At 44.9% G+C, this 24,308-nt stretch overlaps 1 protein-coding gene across 2 annotated transcripts in view; it reads right to left on the reverse strand.

The window, feature by feature from the left end:
• Positions 1-24,308, reverse strand: part of QSER1 (glutamine and serine rich 1) — a 138,090-nt gene that overhangs the window by 24,083 nt on the left and 89,699 nt on the right. Inside the window, exons 5-9 of one of the 2 annotated variants that reach the window (XM_073604475.1) lie at positions 16,476-16,714; positions 12,833-12,949; positions 11,560-11,693; positions 9,009-9,223; positions 8,748-8,888 (exon numbers count right to left, since the gene is read on the reverse strand). In XM_073604475.1, coding sequence (XP_073460576.1) covers positions 8,748-8,888; positions 9,009-9,223; positions 11,560-11,693; positions 12,833-12,949; positions 16,476-16,714 — 846 coding nt within the window. Of the gene's footprint in view, positions 1-8,747; positions 8,889-9,008; positions 9,224-11,559; positions 11,694-12,832; positions 12,950-16,475; positions 16,718-24,308 lie in introns of both variants that reach the window. The other variant, XM_073604474.1, reaches the window with a different exon arrangement.

Consider the following 24,308-nt stretch of genomic DNA (forward strand, 5'->3'; position numbering starts at 1 on the left):
ACATTCTTCCTCTGCCTCTGAAATGTAGACAGCGGCAGAGGAAGTGATGTCATCTCTCCTCGTGTCGCTCTTTTTCCGTTCCGGCGCAGAGGAGAGAAGACATCCAAGTAAGTGCACCAACACTACACTAACAGTAGAACACTCTAGGCACACTTTTCACCCCCCATTACCCCCCCTGTACCCCGTCACAGTGACACCAATAGCAGTTTTTTTTTTTCTGATTATTGCATTGGTGTCAGTTTGTGACAGTTATAAGTGGTAGGGCAGTTAGAATTAGCCCCCTTTAGGGCTAGGATACCCCCCTAACAAAGGTTAAGCCCTTGATCACCCCCCGTCGCCAGTGTCACTAAGCAATCGTTTTTCTGATCGCTGTATTAGTGTCACAGGTGACATTAGTTAGGGAGGCAAGTACTTAGGTTCGCCATCAGCGTTTTATAGCGTCAGGGACCCCCATATACTACCTAATAAAGGTTTGAACCCCCTGATTGCCCCCTAGTTAACCCTTTCACCAGTGATCACCGCATAACTGTTACGGGTGACGCTGGTTAGTTTATTTTTTATAGTGTCAGGGCACCCGCCGTTTATTACCCAATAAAGGTTTAACCCCCTAATCGCCCAGCGGGTGATATAAGTTAAGTTTTAGGGTCACATAGGGTCTGCGTCGCCCCAGGCAGCGGCAGGTTAGTGCCAGTAGCGCTAACACCCACGCACGCAGCATACACCTACCTTAGTGGTATAGTATCTGAACGGATCAATATCTGATCAGATCTATAATAGCGTCCCCAGCAGTTTAGGGTTCCCAAAAACGCAGTGTTAGCGGGCTCAGCCCAGATACTTGCTAGCACCTGCGTTTTGCCCCTCGGCCCTGCCCTGCCCACCCAAGTGCAGTATCGATCGATCACTGTCACTTACAAAACACTAAACACACATAACTGCAGCGTTCGCAGAGTCAGGCATGATCCCTGCGATCGCTACGTTTTTTTGGTAGCGTTTTGATACAGTCGCCAACAGTCAGGAGCTTTTTTTTCCTGTGAGTCTCACTAGTGTACCACTAAATTTAGAGCCCAAAATGGCAAATCGAAGGTACACTAGTGAAGAGGCCTACACGTTTCTGAGCATGACAGATAGTGAAGAGGAAGTCACTCATCTGTCAGATTCAGGCTCAGAATACGATCCTGTAGAGGACAGCGGAACCATGACAGATAGCTCTGATGACAGAGTTGTGGTCCCTGCCAAGGTCAGGCGTACCAGACCCCGAACTTCTTCTGCTGTTGAGGTGTAAGAAACGCAGGTCCCTAGCAGAGGGAGTACTAGCACCGCTATTCCTTCTGGTGAACTGGCAAGCACCAGCGGCCTAGTACACCCTGGTCGTACATCCAGCACTGCAGTAACACTTGGTGATGTGGCGAGTCCCATAAGTGCAGTTCAAGCTGGTGAGGTGGCAAGCACAAGTAGTGTCCCGCTGCCACTAAGAAGAAGAGGAACACAGGCCCGTCATGCCCATAGTCCCCTTCCTGCTGCATTCGCCAATCCTAATTGGGAACCCACCACTTCTGCAGCACCCATACTTCCCCCATTCACTGGCCAACCTGGCATTCAGGTGGAAACGGTTGATTTTACGTCACTGGATTTTTATTCGCTGTTTTTCACCGAAGATCTCTATAGATCTATTGTGGACCAAAGCAATTTGTATGCTGGTCAACACATCGTCACTATTCCCCAGTCCTCCCTTGCCAGAGATTGGAAACCAATTACGGTCTCCGAATTTAAGCTCTTTCTGAGCCTTTCCCTCGACATGGGCATAACTAAAAAGAGTGAGTTGCGGTCATATTGGTCCACTGACCCAATTCACCATATGTCCTTGTTCTCTGCCTCCATGACCAGGGCACGATACGAGCAGATTTTGCAGTTCATGCACTTCAACAACAATGAATTCTGTCGTCCTCTTGGAGACCCTGGATACGATCGGCTCTACAAAATTCGGCAATAAACAATAATTTGCTTGCTATGAAGTGGAAGGATAAGAAGAATGTTTTCGTTCTTACCACCCTTCATGCAGACACGACGGTCCAAATTCCTACAGCGACTGGTGTTGTGGAGAAACCCCTCTGTGTCCACGAATATAACCTTAACATGGAAGGGGTGGACCTCAACGACCAGTTGTTGGCGCCGTACTTAGTTGCCCGTAAGGCCAGACGCTGGTACAAGAAAGTGTCTGTTTATTTATTTCAATTGGCTTTGCTGAACGCTCATGTGCTATACAGAGCTTCAGGACAGACTGGATCCTTCCTTAAATTCCAGGAAGAGATCTACAGAGCCCTTCTGTTTCCAGATGGTGCTCCACCTCACTTTCCCCAACCAAATGCAGTAAGGCTGCATGAGAGGCATTTTCTTTAAGTCCTCCCGAGTACCCCTACCCAACGAGCCCTCCAAAGAAGATGTCGTGTCTGCAGCAAGCGCGGATATAGGCGTGACACCCGCTATTATTGTCCCTCCTGTCTTGACAATCCTGGTCTTTGCATTGGTGAATGTTTTGAATGCTACCAAACACTAGTTGAGTATTAGCGTAGGGTACAGCACTGCACAGACTAGGCACACTTTCACAGGGTCTCCCAAGATGCCATCGCATTTTGAGAGACCCGAACCTGGTACCAGTTACAAAAGTTAGTTACAAAAAAAAAAATGTGTAAAAAAAATAAATAAATAAAATATATAAAATAAAAAAATAGTTGTCGTTTTATTGTTCTCTCTCTCTATTGTTCTGCTCTTTCTTACTGTATTCTATTCTGCAATGTTTTATTATTATGTTTTATCATGTTTGCTTTTCAGATATGTAATTTTTTTATACTTTACTGTGTTTTATTGTTAACCATTTTTTTTGTTTTCAGGTATGCAATTCAGCTGCAGCGCGGATTTATTTATCTTGACAGCAACAGCGTTTGCTCCCACGATACATAAAGCCGTGACTCCAGCGCTGTCGGAGGTGATTTTACCACCACAGTTACATACGTTAGCATTAATGCTGAAGCATGGGGGCAGCAGGGGCGGAGGAGCGATTTGCTCCTACCTTTTGCGGGAGGATGCCCCCATGCTTTGGCATATATATATTTTAGGCACAGGTTGTGTTAAAAAATGTTTTATTTTTTACTATGTTTTTTTGTATTTGCTTTGCAGGTATGGTAAGTCTTACTGTTATACTGTAATGTTATTTTGTTTTATTGTTAACCATCAGCAGGTACGCCATTCAGTTGCAGCGCGGATTTATTTATCTTGACAGCAACAGCGTTTGCTCCCACGATACATAAAGCCGTGACTCCAGTGCTGTCGGGAGGCGATTTCACCACCAGAGTTAAAAAGAGAGCATATATGCCGAAGCATGGGGGCAGCAGGGGCGGAGGAGCGATTTGCTCCTACCTTTTGGGGTGGATGCCCCCATGCTTCGGCATATATAAACGGTGCATGTATGCCCATCATTAGAAGTGGGTGGATGAAGGGAGGTATTCTAATGGTGGGCATACCCACCTATCAATCTCTTTTTTTCGTTCAGCCCACAGGCTGCATGAAAAAAAAAAAAGTTTACAATATATGCCCAACAAGCACCAGCAACGTACTGGTATGTTGCTGGACTTTGAGTGGTTTTACCAGAATGATGCCTGCAGGTTTAGGTATCATCTTGGTATCATTCTTTTCAGCCAGCGGTCGGCTTTCATGTAAAAGCAATCCTAGCAGCTAATTAGCCTCTAGACTGTTTTTACAAGCAGTGGGAGGGAATGCCCCCCCACCGTCTTCCATGTTTTTCTCTGGCTCTCCTGTCCCAACAGGGAACCTGAGAATGCAGCTGTTGATTCAGCCAGCTGACCAGAGACCAGAATGGCTCCAATCATCTCTATGGCCTAAGAAACCTGATGCTACAAGCATTTTATGACTTAGATTTCGCCGGATGTAAACAGCGCCATTGGGAAAGCATTTTATCACACCGATCTTGGTGTGGTCAGATGCTTTGAGGGCAGAGGAGAGATCTAGGGTCTAATAGACCCCATTTTTTTTCAAAAGAGTACCTGTCACTACCTATTGCTATCATAGGGGATATTTACATTCCCTAAGATAACAATAAAAATGCTAAAAAATAAAAATAAAAAATGTAAGGAACAGTTTAAAAATAAGATAAAAAAGCAAAAAAAAGCTTTCCCAATTTCCAATACAAAAACAAAACAAAACACCCCTGTCCCCCCCCCCCCTCCTCTCCCGCAAAGGCAAACGCAAGCGTCGGTCTGGCGTCAAATGTAAACAGCATTTGCACCATGCATGTGAGGTATCACCGCGAAGGTCAGCTCGAGGGCAGCAATTTTTGCAGTAGACCTCCTCTGTAAATCTAAAGTGGAAACCTGTAAAGGCTTTAAAAGGCTTTTAAAAATGTATTTAGTTTGTCGCCACTGCACGTTTGTGCGCAATTTTAAAGCATGTCGTGTTTGGTATCCATGTACTTGGCCTAAGATCATCTTTTTTATTTCATCAAACATTTGGGAAATATAGTGTGTTTTAGTGCATTAAAATTTTAAAAAGTGTGTTTTTTCCCAAAAAAATGCGTTTGAAAAATCGCTGCGCAAATTCTGTGTGAAAAAAAAAAAATGAAACACCCACCATTTTAATCTGTAGGACCTTTGCTTTAAAAAAAATATATAATGTTTGGGGGTTCAAAGTAATTTTCTTGCAAAAAAAAAATAATTTTTTCATGTAAACAAAAAGTGTCAGAGGGCTTTGTCTTCAAGTGGTTAGAAGAGTGGGTGATGTGTGACATAAGCTTCTAAATGTTGTGCATAAAATGCCAGAACAGTTCAAAAACCCCCCAAATGACCCCATTTTGGAAAGTAGACACCCAAGCTATTTGCTGAGAGGCATGTCGAGTCCATGGAATATTTTATATTGTGACACAAGTTGCGGGAAAAAGACTTTTTTTTTTTTTTGCACAAAGTTGTCACTAAATGATATATTGCTCAAACATGCCATGGGAATATGTGAAATTACACCCCAAAATACATTCTGTTGCTTCTCCTGAGTATGAGGATACCACGTGAGACTTTTTGGGAGCCTAGCCGCGTACGGGACCCCAAAAACCAAGTACCGCCTTCAGGCTTTCTAAGGGTGTAAATTTTTGATTTCACTCTTCACTGCCTATGACAGTTTCGGAGGCCATGGAATGCCCAGATGGCACAACCCCCCCCCCCCCCCAAATGACGCCATTTTGGAAAGTAGACACCCCAAGCTATTTGCTGAGAGGTATGGTGAGTATTTTGCAGACCTCACTTTTTGTCACAAAGTTTTGAAAATTGAAAAAAAAATTTTTCTTCATTTTCAAAAACAAATGAGAGCTGCAAAATACTCACCATGCCTCTCAGCAAATAGCTTGGGGTGTCTACTTTCCAAAATGGGGTCATTTGGGGGGTTTTGTGCTATCTTGGCATTTTATGGCCTTCAAGACTGATAGGTAGTGAGGAGTGAAATCAAAAATTTACACCCTTAGAAATCCTGAAGGCGGTGCTTGGGTTTCGGGGCCGCATACGTGGCTAGGCTCCCAAAAAGTCCAACAAATGTGGTATCCCCATACTCAGGAGAAGCAGCTAAATGTATTTTGGGGTGCAATTCCACATATAACCACGGCATGTGTGAGCAATATATTTAGTGACAACTTTTTGTAATTTTTTTTTTTTTTTATCATTATTCAATCACTTGGGTCAAAAAAATGTAATATTCAGTGGGCTCAACATGCCTCTCAATTTCCTCAAATTCCAGAAAATGTACCCTAGTTTGTAGACGCTATAACTTTTGCGCAAACCAATAAATATACGCTTATTGACATTTTTTTTTTACCAAAGACATGTGGCCGAATACATTTTGGCCTAAATGTATGACTAAAATTGAGTTTATTGGATTTTTTTTTTATAACAACGTAGAAAATATCTTTTTTTCAAAATTTTCCATCTTTTTTTTTTTTTTTTTTTTTTTTGTTCTTTTTTTTGCAGAAAAACGCAGAGGTGACCAAATACCATCAAAAGAAAGCTCTATTTGTGGGAAAAAGAGGACGCAAATTTTGTTTGGGTACAGCATTGCATGACAGCACAAATTAGCAGTTAAAGCGACGCAGTGCCAAATTGTAAAAAGGGTTCTGGTCAGGAAGGGGGTAAATCCTTCCAGGGCGGAAGTGGTTAAGGGATTACATAGTAAAAAAAAAAAAAAAAACACACACACACACACACACACACACACACACACAGTTAAAAGGAAACATTGTTCTAAAAAAAGGAAACAAAAGAAACAGTAAAAGGGAAAAGCAAAGTAATGCCCACACATTGTATTAGTCCAAGGCCCGGAGTGTAGACATGTCTAAATGTGTCCATACACAAATACCATGGGTTATCAGGCTGCCTACTCTGTACTTGCCTGGGAGAGCCAGTATCTGCAATTGAAAGAGGGGAGGGAGAAAGAGGCGCCAGGAGCCCAAATGGTGTAGTATGTACATTTTATAGAAATTTAAAAAAAAACACACACATGTGAAAAACACTCACATGCTGCAGAGATACACAGATATATCCAAATGGTGTCAGATCCCTCATCCATGTGGAATGATGGCTTTGGTGACTGACCAGAGTACAATAGGCTGCTTGGGGTTCAGAGCCAATGGATAGGTACGCTGCTAGCAGATGGAACAAGGCAGCTGAAAGTCCAAAGCTGAGAACCTGAATGAGCGATGTCAGGAGTGGAGTCAAGGGGATGGCAGCCGTGGCTCCAGCCGCTGAATGATCCAGGGACAAGGGTTGTTGGGAGCAGCTGCCAATGAGCTGATGAATAAAGCGACTGGTTCTTGCGAAAGTGAGTTCCTGTGCATACATTGAATCACACACCGCTGGTGCTCACACAGGGCTGTCCTGTCACTCCCCCTACACGGCAGCTGCTCTTGACAATCCCGGTCCCTGAACCATTCATCGATTGGATCTGCGGCTTCCATCCCCTTGGCTCCACTCCCGGCGTCGCTCTTTCTGGATCTCAGCTTGGACTTTCATCTGCCAGCAGCATACCTATCGGCTCTGTACCCCAACCATCCATGTGGATGAGGGATCTGACACCATTTGGACATGTCTGTGTATCCCTGCAGCACGTGAGTGCATTTTTATCTATATTAAATTGACATACTACACAATTTGGGCTCCTGGCGCCTCTCTCCCTCTCACCTCTCAATTGCAAATTGTAAAAAAAACACAATTCATTCCATATAAAAGTTCAAAAACAATCAAAGCTGTCTACAAAATGTCTGAACAGGACATTATAGAGTATTGTACTTCATCATGTTGAATGTAACTAAGGAAAAACGTGAGCATTAAGGCTGGTTAATATAAGTATAAGTGAAGGTGGCCAACAGGGGGGGGACCAAAGTTTTTGAACAACCCCTGCGCTAGCGAGTAAGCTTTTTCCTACCCGAGATGCAATAACAGAGTCACACCAGTCAGAGAAAGTAGGAGGACCAGGAGACAGCCAGCATTGTGCAATGAGCTTTCGGGCAAGAAATAGTAAATGTATCAATTTGGATGATGGTGGCTTCACCTCCTCAGGGAATATACTCACTAGAGAAATTTTGGGGCCCAGCGGTGGCTAAACAGAGCAGTCAGACAATCTTTGACTGCATTAAAGTGGATGTAAACCCAAAGTCATCCTTTCTAAACTACTGCCATAGGGGTTATCTATAAAGAGATACATGCCTCCTGCATGTATCTTTACCTGTCAAATGTCTCCCCTCTGTCTGTTATGAGACCTGAAAAACTGCAGATTCTGTGGGTGGGTCTGTTGTCTGGAGCTCGGTGGGTGGAGTCGTGATGTCAGTAGACTCCCCGCCCACCTCTACACTCCCCTTTTCAATATGCATTTTCTCCTGTGTATTTCTTACACTGAACTTCTGCTATGATCTCTAACATCCAGTGAAAAGACAGGAAAGTAACCACATGACTTCAGCATGCCAAATCATGGTGAGGTGTGGAACAGCCAATCCTTGCAGAGCTGCTGAAGAAAGGAGTGGGGGTGGGAATTAAAAAATAATGCATGTCTTAGGCTAGTGCTCAAGATATGTAAATCACCTGTCACTCACAGCAAGGGGGAGGATTTGACAAAGTGTTTCTCTGTTTGGCAAGTTTTATCTCACTGAACAATAAGAGGATTGCTCAGAGCTGGATTAACTCTTTGTGGCAAGAATGGGCTCAAATGATAGGAAATCTTATACTCTACATTATGACATCAAAAAAAATTTTTTTCGGGTTTACGTCCACTTTAAGTCTGAGTACCCTAAAGCAGCTCTTGACTGGCAAGAGGAATGGAGGCCACTCAAAGTTCACTGAAAGTTATCATGCATATCCTAACTGCAAGACAAACAAGGTTAACATATTTATGCTTTGTTCCAGGAAAATTGAAGCAGAAGGAATAAAGAGTCTTATCTGCAGTAAGCTACTGCAGGAGACCAGGCAGTCTCTGGGGTGGGCTTAGAACAGACTTTGTCACAGTGAAAGAATAAAGATATCCTTGATCAGTAGATATGTGCAATTACAACCTTTGTTAAAGTGCAGATTCAAATTATCATCTATTCAAGCGTGTTCCTTACTAACCCCAAACCCAATTCTTAACTTTTCAAATTTTATGTTTAGAGATATTACATTTTTTAGCTCCCATAGCGTCGATAAAAGTATAAAATAGAATGCATGACATACCATTGTCTTTTTCCAGATTCTGGACTGTGTCTGCATCTAGCGCAACTCCAACAAGCAGCTCAACGTATCCCTTGAATGTTTCCTTCATTGCTCTTGTGTTCAAAAATCGAGTTATGATTGGAGGTGGTGGAGGCTCAAACTCTGGAACACAAAGTGAATGGAAATCAATGTTAGGACACAATTTGAGAGATTCAAGTACTCAGCACCGCTCCCAAACGTATACATTCACTGAATGAGCCACCTTGGTGCCCAGCCCCCCACCTTCTTCATCACTCTGCATGTCTGGAGAGGAATCAGACTGTGAAGAAGAGAACTCCTCCTTCCACTGCTTCCTCTTCTTTGGTGGCGGTTCAGCCTTTGTCTTTGGCTGTTTGGCTTTTGGTTTCGCAGTAACAACTTTTGGAGGTGTGGTTTTCGGTGAAGGAGTGTCTGTTGCTGCTTTGTTGGCTGTGCTGACCTTACTGTGAGACGTTCGACTGCAGAAAAATTATAAAAAGGAAGGTTACTATGTGTACATTAGAGCAGTGGTCATCAACTCTGTCCTCAGGGCCCACTAACAGGCCCGGTTTGCAAGATAACTGAAATACATTACAGGTGATATCACTTGCTGCTCAGTGATTGCAGTATTCTTGTCTGCATCTCCCCAAGGTAATACATAAAACCTGGCCTGTTAGTGGGCCCTGAGGACAGGGTTGATGACCACTGCATTAGTGTCCACCTATATTCACAGCCAGCTTCTTCTAGGCCACAATTTGGTACTCTGGAAAAGCACACAGGAATATCTGTCAATATATAAATAAAATAGATAGTCTGATTTCTTAAAGTGGTTGTTAAACCACACATACAAAATGTATATAGTCATACTGGCTCCCCAATGACAGAAGCTCCTGTCTCAGTTTTATGAAAAAAAAAAAAAAATGCCTTTTACCAGATTTCAGAGCAGTTCCCCACGATCACGTCACCGGTCGGCTGTCTCCTCTGCCCGGCTGACAGATGCAGCGGATGAGGCAGAGATTGCTCCGCTGACGTCAGCAAGGACGCGAGGAGAGAGGAGACAGAGCCAACTGGTCACGTGACTGTGGGGAGCCACTCTGAAATACAGTGAAGGAGGCATTTTTAAATAAAACACAGACAGGAGCTCCTGTCATTAGGGAACTAGCAGGATTGTGTACATTTTAAACAGTTATAAGAGTGGCAGGAGCGGAGGGGGCAGGCACTGGCAGGAGGAGGGAGGACACAAGATCACATAGGATGACAGGAGAGCTGCGGCTGACAGAGGCACATAAACTGACCACGGCGTTAGGGCTCAGCAGACATGATAAACCGTGGTCAGTTTACAAAAGGAGAGGGCAGAAACTGGCAGGATCAGCCAGGTATTTCAGGCGTCACAGAGGGCCAAGTTATAAAGCACAAGCACTGTGCTGTATAAAATGCTTTAAAGAAGCAGGATTTTTTTTTTTGGGGGGGGGGGGGGGTAACAATCGCTTTCACAGTCGATTCTCAATGATTACTGAATGTTTAAAAGTCTAACTCCAGCAGATAAAAATACATTAACGCAGCTTGGCATTCATTAACAAACCAAAGCAGCCTAAGTACCTAGAGGGGCAAGACTGGGAGCCAATCAGGTGTGTTATGTGCAAATGTACTATGAATGAACAGGCTAATTAGCAGAAGGCAGCAAAGTGAGAAGCGGGGTGAGCTGATCAGTCTGCTACTGCTCTTTCACTGGGAGGGAAGATTGTGGGGTTGACTTACTAAAACTGGAGAATGCAAAATCTGGTGCAGCTCTGCATAGAGACCAATCAACTTCTAGGTTTTTTTTTTCGTCAAAGCTTAACTGAACAAGCTAAAGTTAGAATCTGCACCAGATTTTGCACTCTCCCATTTTAGTAAATCAACCCCTGTATTTCTTGCTACAGTTAAAAGTAAGAAAGTGGTATCATCCACCTGTTTGTGTTAAGGGTCTGTGCAAAACTCAGGACAGCAATGGCAATGACAGAAATCTATTTTTATGGGCATTTCATCTGTGTATTTAGCCATTTGCCTTGAGTTCAGCTTTAAATTCTTTGTTGGCTGAAGTCCTATATTTAGATAAAAATTGACACAATAGATAACTAGGCCACACTTCCCAAATGAGTACTCTTAATTCTTAAAATATATAATTACCTTATAAACCGATTACTATATAAATCTGTGCAATTCATGACATTTTGCGAGAGATTTACTAAAACCGGTGCACTCAGAAGTGGACTGGCTACTATGCACAGCTGTACAAGTGTCCAACTTCAGCTTGTTAAATCTTTGACAATAAAACCTGAAGGTTTTCTACTCACAAGCTTCAGTAATCCCCCCCCCCCCCCCCCCCCCAAGTTTCAGTCTCTACATCTGAAGGCCATAGGTTATAAAATGTGCAGCCTTTATTAAAGTACAACCCCCAGCAACAGAAATAAAAATAAAAATTTGTGTCTTGCTAATGCAGTGGAAGGAACATTTCACTGAAATCAGCGACGTCCATTCAACTTCTTATTAAGCTATAATTTATTACACTTCCAGTCATATGCAAGACTGTTCAACATGCTTCTGTGCAACCTCCCTTGTATACTCAAATAGCCATGCTGAGTCTACATTGTTCTTAGAGAGAAGGGAATAAACGGAGATCTCTCTCTCTCCCTCCTCTCCCCCCCACCCCCGTTCAGCATATAATGGGGTTTCATTTTTAATAAAAGAAAAAAAAAAAAAAGAGACAGTTCTGAAACAGAAACTAGTGACCATTTTCTTCATATGCAAATGCATGAAGAGAAAGTACATATACCTTGGAGCGGGTGTAGCCTTTGCTTTGGGTTTCTGGGAGCATACTCGCACATACTCCTTTTTGTTTGCATTCTCCACAAACTTCACATATACTCTCTTATATTTTGTTTTGGCATCTCCAAAGTAACCAAGGTACTAAATAATGGAGAAACAAATGAATAAACACAAGTAGTTTACAAAAGATTCACTAAAAAAGGTTTCAACTATTCAGCACAGCCAAGTTATCTGTCAGAGAGATACCGTCACTTTGGCCATTCAGGACAAACCCAAAAACACACCTCCCTGCGGTAGTATTCCAGTTTGTCCAAGCACCGGTGGAGATGCTTAGATGGGGGGGGAGACATTGCGGCACCTGGCCTGACCGTAATTGGGTCTGAGAATTAATTGCTCAGGCCTGAGCACTGTCACATAGACGAGATCATGCGTTCTCCCATAAACAAGTTCCTCTCTATTAGCGAGGTCTCTAGCAGTGCATGGTTGTCGGCGAGGCAGCATGTTAACAAAACATGCACCTCCTGTTCTAAAGTGCACAATGCAACATACGGTCATGCATTCTCATGGCCTGTGGTGCTGCTCTGCAATGCTTTTGCGTCAGAGGTGTGTTGCCTTAGTTCGTTGGTGTGCCATTGAACGTGAATGGCACCACAACATGCTTATGGAACTGACCAATGTGAATGGGCCCTAGCTGTTTATTTTTTGTAACTTAATTTGTTTACTTTGCAAATTACAACATTATAGTCTATATAATCAATATAATTTAGTTAGGGCCCTTTCACACTGGGGCGGTTTGCAGGCGCTATTGCGCTAATAGCGCCTGCAAACTGACCCTAAAGTGCTGCTGCTTTCACACTGGAGCGGTACGCTAGCAGGACGGGAAAAAAAGTCCTGCTAGCAGCATCTTCGGAGAGGTGAAGGAGCGGAGTGTATAGCGCTCCTTCACCGCTCCTGCTCATTGAAATCAATGGGACAGCGCGGCTATACCGCCGGCAAAGCGCTCCTGCAGAGGAGCTTTGCGGTGGTATTTAACCCTTTCCTCGGCCGCTAGCGGGGGGGTAAAACCCCCCCGCTAGCGGGCGAATACAGACGGTAAAGCGACGCTTATAATGGCGCCACTTTACTGCCGACGCCGCCCCCCGCGTGAAAGGGCCCTTAAGGAAAACAAGAAATCAGGGTAATACAATTTAGTTGGGGAAAGTTGCAGATATAGATTGGATAAAACCAAGTAACACATGAGAGCTACGATGGCGCCGGTCTGTACTAGACATAAAACTTACACTGTTTGTGGCAGCGAAGGTCCTCTGTTCATCTCGAATTTCAGGGATAAATTTCTGGAGCAGGGCCTTTTGGACTTTCCAAATAGCCGGAGGTTCCTTGCCAGTAAGCAATGCTTCCTGAAATCACAGAAAGAGGAGAGATGAGACTTACAGCTCCATGTCCAGAATTTAGCCAAATAAGTATTTGAAATTTTGTGGTATAACCAATCTCATTGGATAGTGCAGATATAAAAATTGCAATTTAGCTCTGTTGCTGTTCTACACACTGAAGACAAAAAGGGCATTGGGGATAACCAAATACAATAAAAAGAAAATAAATTTATTATATACAGGCTTGTTAGGTCTGGGTGTAGTTCCTAACCATCTGACTCCTATAATCTTTATATTTATGTTCCTCACCAAAATTGCGCGTTTAGGATACATTAATAAATGTTGTACGGGAGGACTAGTAGCCCAGCGTACCATTAGCTCTGATCATGCTGCATCCAACAGCAATCCAGTCATTCTAACAATCCTTAGACAATTAGAACGTTTCCAGATCATGTAATCACAGTAACAGCCAATTATATACAGTATATCACATGGTTTGCTTACAAACAAGCAGACTGGTTAAAGCCTAGTACACACAATTTTTTTTCCGTTTAACCCAGATGGTTGAACGAAAAACAAAAAAACGGTCAGCTGAGGTCTCTGCACTAACAATCAAATGTTACTACATCGATCTCCCCTGCTGAGGTATTGTGTTCTGACAGGAATCTGTCCTGATCCAATGTTACGCAAAAATCATCTCTGCTGGACACTGGATGTCGATTTCTCTTTACAGAGATATATTTGACCTCTATAAATTTTTGGTCTTATGGATCTGGAAAGAGGTGTCTGGCAACAGTTGAAGTGGTTGTAAACCCTTTACAACCACTTTTGCCTACAGGTAAGCCTATAAATAAGGCTTACCTATAGGTACCATGAATTTCTCCTAAACTTGCACAGTTTAGGAGATATTCACTGTATACGCATGTGCCGACGTCATCGGCACATGCGCACTGAAGAAATGGCTCGTACGTACCGTTTCTTCAGCTGATGTGCCATTACCAGCGGCTCCCATGCGGGAGTGACTTCGTCGCGGCTACGGCCAATCACAGTCCGCGAACCCGGAAGTAACATTCTAGAGACACATCGCCAGTTCACAGCGGATCGCAACAGCTTTGTTCTAAGGTATTTCATAATGAGCTAGTATGCGATGCATACTAGCTCATTATGCCCGTGTCTTGCAGGTCATCCACTTTAATGCCTGGTGGTAGATTCCCTTCCATCTTTTATGCACACATTGCACTTTCTTGGAACTCCTTTATTTCAGATTGTACCTTATGGGCTGTTTTGGTTTAACCAAAATTTAAACCAAATTTAAAAAAAAACATGTAAAATTCAATTTAACCTGATTGGTCTGTATGTTTGCAATTTCACTTTATATGCACTAATTGGCTGCACTTGCACTTATACATGCTTGGTATATTTATACCTAATGCCAAAGGATTTTTTTGTTTGTTACTTATTTGTTAATTATTTGAGCTGGTATCACAGTTTATGAAGTAGCTGCTTATTTAGTTATTTGCTCTAGCGTGAATTTTTAAAGATATTTAATGTGCATGTCTCTTCTGCAACAAAGAACTTTCTTGCTAATAGTTTGACAGCAGCACTTTAGTTATACTTTTATAGTAGAAACATGTCAGCAGAGGTCCCAGATGGGGGACTCTCTGTTCATGCTGTCCAGATGAAGGATAAAAGTTATCAGTGTTTGCATTTTCTTCAGAGTGCAGCCAGCCTTATTCTTTGAATTTGTAGGATTTTCACAGCAACATGAGCCTCCATATCTCTCTCATTGCAAGTTGAGGGGGAATTAACCAAGGTTATGGCAACATGTGTAATGAATAATTTACTGAATGTAAAGGCTAGTGAGATTAAAAAGCGGAACTACACTGCATCTGAGCACCAAAAATGCTATAAGTTTTTAGGCTTAAAGCGTTTGTTAACCCCCAAAAAATAATTATCCTGTTCCCTTAAAGCATGTTGTACAGCACAGTGCTTGTGCTGTGTCATTTGGCCCCCTATAACACCTGGCTGATCCTGCCTGGCTATACTCTCCCCCCTGTACGCTGACCATGATATATCAGGGCTGCTGAGCAGTCACTGTGGTCAGCTCTGCTGTGTCCGTCTCCCTCTGTCCTCCTCCCCCCTCCCCTCCCTGCCTGTCAGCTCCCCCCTCCCCTCCTGCACTAAAAAGAACAGTGTTTTTCTTCTATAGTTCCCTATGATATATAACAGTAAGAAGCTCCCCAGTTGATGTCATTTATAAAAATATGCAGTATAATAGCTTACTTCAGAATGCCGCTCTGTGTTTACGCGACTGCCCCCCGGTCTCCTCCCCTCCTCAGCTGACGTCAGCGGGGGTTTCCCAGCACCTCCCCCTGTCGCTATCAGATCGGGAGAGGAGACCAGCAGACAGTCAGCTGAGCGCCGAACTGCGCTCTGAAGTAAGCTATTATATGGCATATCTTTATAAATGACATCCACTGGGGAGCTTACTGTTAAATACCAGAGGGAACTATAGAAGAAAAAAAATATTGGCTTCACAAACACTTTAATCCACATTTAGTAACATGTTTCACCGTTATTCAGGGTGTATCATGTTACTAAAGCAGCAGCACCACACCCCTCCGATAGCCCACTATGAGAGCGGGCAGGGGATCCTCTCCCCACACCCACAATTTAAAAGCTCCGCCCACCACACAACCGTGTCATTCACTTTGAGTTCCATTAATGAAAGAACTTTAAGTCCCGTCTTCCACAGTGGCAGATGGCTTCTAGTTCTCAATGAACTGCAAGGACACTGGTGAGCACCCTCAGTTTATTCAGCATCCCTGATCTTCAGTAACAGCTGTACTGAGAGTCTGCAGGAACTTGGCATTGCAAAACATAAAATTTACCTGCAAACAAAAATGTACTTTTTTTTTTAAAACACAAAAAGAGAACTACTTTAATATTTAAAGCAAACTTGTCTATCAATCCATATTTTATTATGCAAATAAATCACTTTGAAAAACACCCCCTAGCATTTCTGGCCATGGCCATCTTGAGTAAAGGCAGAGGATTAAATTAGCATTTACTTCTTGGAATCCATCTGCCCTTAGTTCAGGCATGCAGACAGGAGCATGTGCCTAGCTGAGAAAACCCCTTCCTACCCCCTTGAAGACTCCTGGGATGTATGACATTTTTTTTTTTAAAACAAGTATATATAAATATATCTTCCTATGTATTTAAGAATACTAGCAACACAAGCAATAAAAATAGTTGCTGTTGATTGAGAGTGTGCGTTCCACTTTAAGTGCACATCAGATATGAAAACACTGGGGTTGATTTACCAAAGCTGGGGCACTCAACCTCACTCAGTCTAATGTATAAAATATCTGCTTACAGAAGCCAAACATGTATGTATTTTCATTACAGAATTAATTCTTCTATAACAGCGGTTCTATGGTCACTATAGGTAACACAGACGCTCCTATCAAAATTATAAAGATTGCCTTATGAGAACTTAACAAGCAAAATAAAGAAAGAATAATTGAATCCTAGTTTGAAAAAAACTTACTTTGAGCATTTCTATATCTTCAATCTTCACCACAAACTCGTCTCTCTCCCGATAAACACCCTCTCCTCCGCTTTCTGTGCCCTCATCATCCGTGCATCCTTCGATTGCGATAGACTCCTGTGATTTAGCCAGTGGTTCAGCCTGGATCGGCTCGCTGGGGGCCTCTTTCAATGTATCCTGGGTGTTCTTGGGGGAGGACACAGGTTGAGAATCCGGCTTTCCTGTAGAAGCTGCCTTCTCTGCTTTTTGAATGGAAAATAAAAAAAAATGATTAGTAAAATTAACTCAGATGTGTTTCCACTTGCTGTGGAGCAAGTCTTCTTCTAGAACAGATATTTGCCATGTGCTAATATTTTCTTGGCTCTGTTCCCTGGAAGGATTAACTTAGAAGATTATACTTGATTTATGGGTACCCTTGTCAGAGAACTTATTACCAGTATTAGAATTATTCAGCAGCAGTAATTAAACAACACAGCCTTCTCATCATGTCACACTGTGATATACATGTCAGCAAAGGCATTCCTCCTCTTCACTGCATTAAAAGCAATAAATTACGGCCACCAAGGCGTTTAAAAGAAAGAAAAAAAAAAAAGTGGGTTATACAAAGCGGAATGAACTAGACAGTCTTAAAGCAAACCAGTTACAAACTAACTGTATTACCCTCCAGCACCACACGGACACCTTCCTTCAAGACAGCGTGTCTCCTACTTTAAAACTGTAAAAGCATTGAAAAATCAAGTATGAAGCTAAGCATTTAGAATCATTTTCCCTGCCATAAACTTTTTATTTGCAATGTGCCTCTGAACTTGCCAAGGAACAGTCACTCCAGAAAGCGTCAATTCTCTAGCACAGCCCCCCCTCTCCCTTGCAAGTCAAAGCCCGTTTTTTTCAGGGTTTAATTGTACCAGCCCCTCAACTACGCTCCCTACTTAAAGTGGAGTTCCACCCACTTTTACAACTCTTCAGCATCCCTCACTAAACTGTGCACTGTAAACGAATTGGATATTTTAAAAAAAATTTTCTCAGCACTTACTGTATATCTGTTGTATTCATTTTTCATTTCCTCCTCCCTGGCCGCAGCCCATTGCATCATTTCCTGTTTGCAATGCCTTCTGGGAAGGGGCGGCAACTTCCTCTGACACTGCCGTTGCTATGGAAACCTGACCTGAAACCTATTACACTGCTTGTGCTGAACTGAGCATGTGCGAGATCTGCAAGGATGAGATCCAGGAAGAAATACAGTCTGGCTTCAGATGCCCAGACTTAAGATGGCCGCAGCCTGCTGTAAGTTTATAAAATAACAAACTACTACTATAAAATAACAAAACAGACCTTAGTTTACAGACTAACTCTACTAGAATACATTAAGCTTGTGTATTATAGGGGTATTTTTATTTAAAAAGTATAATTTCGGCCGGAACACCACTTTAACCTTTTATGTAGCAGCCACGGGAGGAGCGAAGGGGAATACCACAGAGCAGGAATGACTAAATTGCAGACCTTGGTCCCACCATTTGGAAGCTGGGTCGCTCCTTTGTCCTGGCCGCCATGTACATCACCTCACCTGCTTCTTTCTCCAGAGCTGCTGCACTACCATCCTCTATCATCCTCTGCAGGGCAGAGAACAGAAGAAGCAGCAGGTCTGAACAGAGGGCAGGAGCTGGCTGCTAGGACGCTGGGCAGTCATAGCAACCAATCACCAGCCTGATAAGAAGAGTTGGACAACTTCTGCCCTCTGTCCAGACCTGCCCTGTGTAAAAGGTAGGTCTCAAATGCGGCTATGAAATGCTGCTGTTATAAAAAAAAAAAAAAAAATGGGAGGCTGAGGACAATGCAATAAGGAGGGGGCAGGGACAGTGCTATGAAGGGGGGTAAAAACATGGCTGTAAATGAGGGGGGGGGGCGCTAAGCAGGGTAGGGAACATGCACAAGAAAGTGTAATTGTGACATGAAGGGGGGCAGGGGAACTGTGATGTGGTAAATAGCCCAAGACTGTAATGCGTAGGTCCAAAGGATAAATATACCTTGAAAAAAAAAAAAATGTAATCCCAATGACCCCATCCCCATGCTAACTAGCCCCTGTATAACTGTATACACCTTAGATTAGCGGGCAAAAATAGGATTTTTAAAACAGCTTACCTGTAAAATCCTTTTCTTTGAAGTACATCAGGGGACACAGAGCCATAGTAGTTACTATGTGGGTTATAGGGCACCTTCAGGTGATGAACACTGGCACGCCCTAAGACAAAAAGTGCACTCCCTATATAACCCCTTCCACTACTGGGAGTACCTCGGTTTTGTAGCAAAGCAATACACGTGTATACCAAGAAGGGAGGGACCTCTGTGCCCCATGATGTACTTCAAAAGAAAAGGATTTTACAGGTAAGCTGTTTTAAAAATTCCATTTTCTTTTCATACATCAGGGGACACAGAGCCATAGTAGTCTGGATCTTTGAGATCCAGAATGTCCATTTGGATATAACCAAACCCCAACCTCTGCTCTTACATGGGGACCACCATGACCACTTTTGCCAAAAATAAAATGGTCCAATGCTTGAGAGAAAGACTTTTTTCCCTGGATCCTTAGGAACGTTTGATCTGAGAAAAAACGAGGAGACGGGAACTCTGGGAACTCCAGCTTGTACCTTGGAGCTATTGAGGAAGTCCCCCATTCGTCTTGCTGTCAGATCCTTGAGAACTGCAGAAGAATTCCCCCTCTATTGAGCGAGCGGGGCGCCTCCTCATAAGGAGGCTTCAGTATCTTGTAGGTTTCCTCCCCCAAGACCTCTTTTGTCCCTGGGGTTAATTCTGAGGATTACCTTTTGAACCTGACGGCGAAAGCCATCGTGACTGCCTGGAGGCTGATGCCCCTGGCACAAAAGAAGGAGCTTTAAAAAATATTTACTCCTTTACTTAAAATGGCAAAAAGTACTTTTCCCACTAGAATTTCTTTGGATGAATTATCCAAACATCCTCAAATAGCTATTTCACCGCAAAAGGAAGATTAGCCAGGAGCTTCTGCATGGTGAAAGTAAGTTTACCCACCGCTGACGTGCGTTCCCGCACTCATGCGTTTAACTGTTTGTGTTGGCAACAATTTGCACAGCATCGTGTATAGCACCTGGGATTCCCAGGCGGTCTCCCATACAGGTACTAACCAGGCCTGACCCTGCTTAGCCTCTGAGATAAGACGCTTTCAGGGTTATGTGGCCGTAGGATCTCAGCAGTTGTGCGTTTGGCTAGTTTATAAGCAAGCACCTGCATGAGGACCTTGTGGAGGTTCTACAATAGAAACTCACAAAGCAATTATTGGAAACAAAGCTGCCAGATCTTGGGCCTGCTGAGCAGGATACCTTGAACACCTGTTAAACTGGCCTCACAACGATTAAGCAATTACTGTCAGCGCAGGCTGCTCAATCTGCCAGAGAAAAAAGGTGTTTTTTTTTTTTTTTTAACAGGAATTCCAACTTTTTATCCGTTGGATGCCTAAGCATTTGAGCATTGTCAGCCGAACAAAAGCCCTTATTCACAGAGGATATAGCAGCGTTAACTGCTGGTATACTCTTAGTGAATTTCCTCCACCATAGGATAAAGTGTATAAAACTTTTTTTAGGAGGAAAAATAATGTTTATCTGGGAGATCCTCTCAGATACAAAAATGAGATTTTTGTACTTGCCGTAAAATCCCTTTCTCTGAAGTTCATTGACGGACACGGCACTTTAATCTTGGCCTTAGGGTTATATCACCACCTTTAGGAGAAGACTAGGCAGAACACAACAAACAAAACAAGCACAGTACCACCCAAGGGGCAGGCAGTCCTACTGGTTATAACCACTCACTCTCCTCCCAGCAGCTCAGTTCATCAAAAAGCAGTACAAATAGGAAGGGTGGGTGCTGTGTCCGTCGAACTTCATAGAAAGGGATTTTACGGTAAGTACAAAAATCCCATTTTCTCTTTCGTTCATTGACGGACACAGCACTTAAATCTTGACCCAAGGGACATCCCCAAGCAGTGCCAAAAACGAGAGGTGAGAACACAGAAAAAAGAAACTCCACCCACAACAAAAAACTACCCATCAGAGGAGCCGCAACCTCAGACGGCCGCCTGCAAAACCTTGCGGCTGAAACATGCATCCGAAGATGCACCCACATCGACCTTGTAACATTTGGTTAAAGTGTGTACTGACGATCAGGTAGCCGCCTTACACACCTGTGAAACGGACGCTTGATGCCGGAAAGCCCAGGAAGCACCGATTGGCCTGGTAGAAATGCATTGTGACGGGAAAGGGAGGCGCCTGCCCCCTTATGGCATAAGCCTGAACAACAATCTGTCTGATCCACCGAGAAATGGCAGCCATCAAGGAACATCCGCCACCATTCGTACTATGTCGGCGTACCAAGGACGCCGAGGCCGGTCTGGGGCAATCAGAATCACTGGAATCCCCTCGGCCTCCACTCTGCGCAGCAGACGAGGGGAGGAGCCCGAGGAGGGGGAAAGGCATAAATTAGTCGATAATGCCCCCATGGGGCCACCAACGCGTCCGCCCAGGGATCCTTTGACCTGGCCACAAACCTCTGCAACTTCCGATTGAGCCAAGAGGCCAGAAGAGCCACATCCGGCATGTCCCACCATAGGCAAATGAGCCGAAACACTTCCTGATGCAGTGGCCATTTCCCCTGGTCCAGCAACTGACGACTGAGGTAGTCCGCCTGCCAGTTTTCTACACGGCTGACAAAGCCGGCACGCGCCGCTCTGCCCACTATAGGATGTGAGAGACCTCCAGCGCTGCCACTGAGCTCCTTGTCCCTCCCTGATTGACATACTCCACTGACGTGGCGTTGTCCGACTGGATCCTGACCGGACGACCCTGCAGCCTCTGGGACCATGTGGAGAGGCACCGCTTGATCGCCCGCAGCTCCAGCACATTGATCGTCAGGCGGGATTTTTCCTGCGTCCAACGACCCTGGGCTGACCAGATGCCCCAAATTCCCCCCCAGCTGGTCAGGCTGGCGTCCGTCGTGATCACCGTCCAATGAAGAGGAAGGAACGATTTCCCGGACCAAAGGGCCGGGGACCTCAGCCACCAGAGAAGCGAAGCCCTGGCTAGCTGGCTCATCCGGATTTTACAATCCAGGGATGTCGGAGACTTGTCCCATTTGGACAGGATCTCTTTCTGCAAGACCCGAGTGTGGAATTGAGCATACAGTACTGCCTCGAAAGTGGCTACCATGAGGCCCAGAACTCGCATGCAAAAACGCAGCGACGACCACCTGCGGGACATCAGTAACCGCACCGCGAATTGGAGTCTGCAGCTTGCTTGATGGAAGAAAGACTCTCGCCTTTGAGGAGTCCAAAGGCGCTGGGTCGGCAGCAACACCGACTTCTGGAGATTCAACACCCAGCCAAACTCCTGAAGAGTCTGCATGGTGATCGCCACATCCTGCCTTAGTTCTGAGGCAGAAGCTGCTCTCAGGAGGTCGTCGTCCAAGTAACCCACAATCGCGATCCCTCGTTGTCTCAGCAACGCCAGAATCGGAGCCAGCACCTTGGCGTCGACGCTAAGCCAAAGGGAAGAGCTACAAATTGGTAGTGCTCGTACCCAACCGCAAATCGCAGGAAGCTCAGTAAGTGTTTGTGACACCAGAGCCATGGCTAACACCGGCCGAAGCGCCGACCCCACCATAAACATGGACTCTGAAACTGCCTCGGCCCTTCTGTCGGCAGGGTCCTTGAAAGACCCTTCCACCGGAATCGTGGTCACCTTATTTAACCTAGATAATGGGGGGTCAACGGTGTTCCCACTCCTTATAAATAAACTTATCGAAATAAGTTAGGTAGGGAAACACCTTAGCGGTGCGGACAGGCTTGTGGGACCCAAAAGGGACCAACATCTGCAGATGCCCCAGCCGTATCCTCTATCTTTAAGGTATTCCGCACCGCCGTGATAAGTGCTCCCACTAGCGCTTTTTCCTGCGCTGAAACGGACGCGGAGGCTTCCTCACTGTCATGGTCCGCGACCTCTGAAGCGGCAGAACAGGGGCCGTCTGCCACAGTGGGGCCCGAGTCTGAATCAGAGCTTTCCCCGGAAAACGGGGGGAGGGGGGGCAGGGGAATGGTTTACCCACCTTGCGCCCGCATGCCGCTTCCACCCTAGAAACTAACTGATTCCAGGACCGTCGACAGAGCGTCCATGGGCACCGCAGGTGCAGGGCAACTGGTTGCTATCACAGGGGTGTCTGGGGAAGAAGCGCCAGCATCCGACGCCATGTCTGACCCCACTCTCACCTGTCACCCGGGACCTAAGGCAAGAGGCAAAAAATGCCTACCCTCTTAGCTGCCACAGACTGAGGGCCCGCCCCCCCCCAGCAGGACTTACCACCCTGACCAAAGCATTTTGCTGTGCTGCTGTCCGTTCTCCCCTCTGCCGGTGTCCAAACCAAAAGGTGTTCTGTGTCGTGCTGTTCCTGGCTTAAACAGCCGCCCAGCGCTAAAGAACTAACAGAAACGGTCCCCCGTGGCTACAAGAAAATGGGCACCGGCCGCCTCAGGACAAAAGTGCGCCGGGAAAATGGCCTCCACGCTCCAAGAAAATGGCCACAGCTACAGGAAAATGGCAATGGTTCCCGTGGCGACCATTCCCCCCGCATGGCAGCAAACGAAGGTAAAAAACGAAGAGAAAAACGAGGGGAACAAACGAAGGTAAAAAACAAAAAGGTAAAACGACCCCCCAGAGAGTGCCCAGCTGCTCCATCCTGCCTAAACAGATGGAACCATACTTACACCTCCTGCAGGGACTGCTGGACGCACTCCATGGACAGACCCATCTCCCGCATAGTACGGAGTGGCTCTCGGCCATGGCAACACTGTGACCTGGACAGCAGAAGCCAGGTCATATCAGGAGCATATCACTCACCGGCCGCCCTGGATCAGAATGGGGCCTGTCGCGGCCGACCCAGCGCGGAGCTAAAGTCTGCACGCGCTCGATGGCCAGGCTGGGGAAGACTACCAGGATCTATATTATCCAGCCTGTCACCCAGCCCGGCTGTTGATTGTAGATCACAAGAAGAGAAGACAAAAACAGCAAAAAAATTTCAAAGACCACTGGTACCCACAAGGAGGTCCTTCTCCTAGACTAGGCAGAAAAAAACTGAGCTGCTGGGAGCAGAGTGAGGGGTTACAGCCAGTAGGACTGTCCCCTGGGCGGTACTGTGCTTGTTTTTTTGTTGCGTTCTGCCTAGTCCTCTCCTAAAGGTGGTGATATAACCCTAAGGTCAAGATTAAAGTGCTGTGCCCGTCAATGAACGAAAGAAAAAGCTTTCTCCAACAATAAATGGACAGGAAAAGGCATGCACAGTTTGAGGAGGCTTTAGCAAACCCACTCAGTAAGGGAGCATAAATGTGGAGCGCACCATACAAGAAATTGCGCCAACATTCTTAAGATGATTGAAACCAGCTGATTCTCCCACATTTGACACCTCGGAAGAGGAGTCACGAGCCTCACCACAGTCCCCTGAGGGGATTAGTCTTCTCCCACCCCTAGTTCCTCAGTCTGAGGGTACTGGGCAATGGAAGGAAACCTGTACGATTAAAGTCGCTAAACTTATTTTTTTTTTTTTTTTTTTTAAACCCATCATGGCTGAGGGAAAAAAGATCTTTTGGTAAAATACACAGGGGCTGCAATGTTGAAAACAGTTGCAAACATTTCATGGCCCCGATTTTTCATTCTGACCAGCCACTCCCTCTCAGGGGAGGACGCCATTTGTAGAGATGAGTAGGCTTTCCAGAGCTTTGAGGGGGACCCTTTTAGCTCTATTTTGGGGGTGTTTTAGCCC

Source organism: Aquarana catesbeiana, linkage group LG11 (assembly GCF_042186555.1).
Source record: "Aquarana catesbeiana isolate 2022-GZ linkage group LG11, ASM4218655v1, whole genome shotgun sequence".
Taxonomy (NCBI): domain Eukaryota; kingdom Metazoa; phylum Chordata; class Amphibia; order Anura; family Ranidae; genus Aquarana; species Aquarana catesbeiana.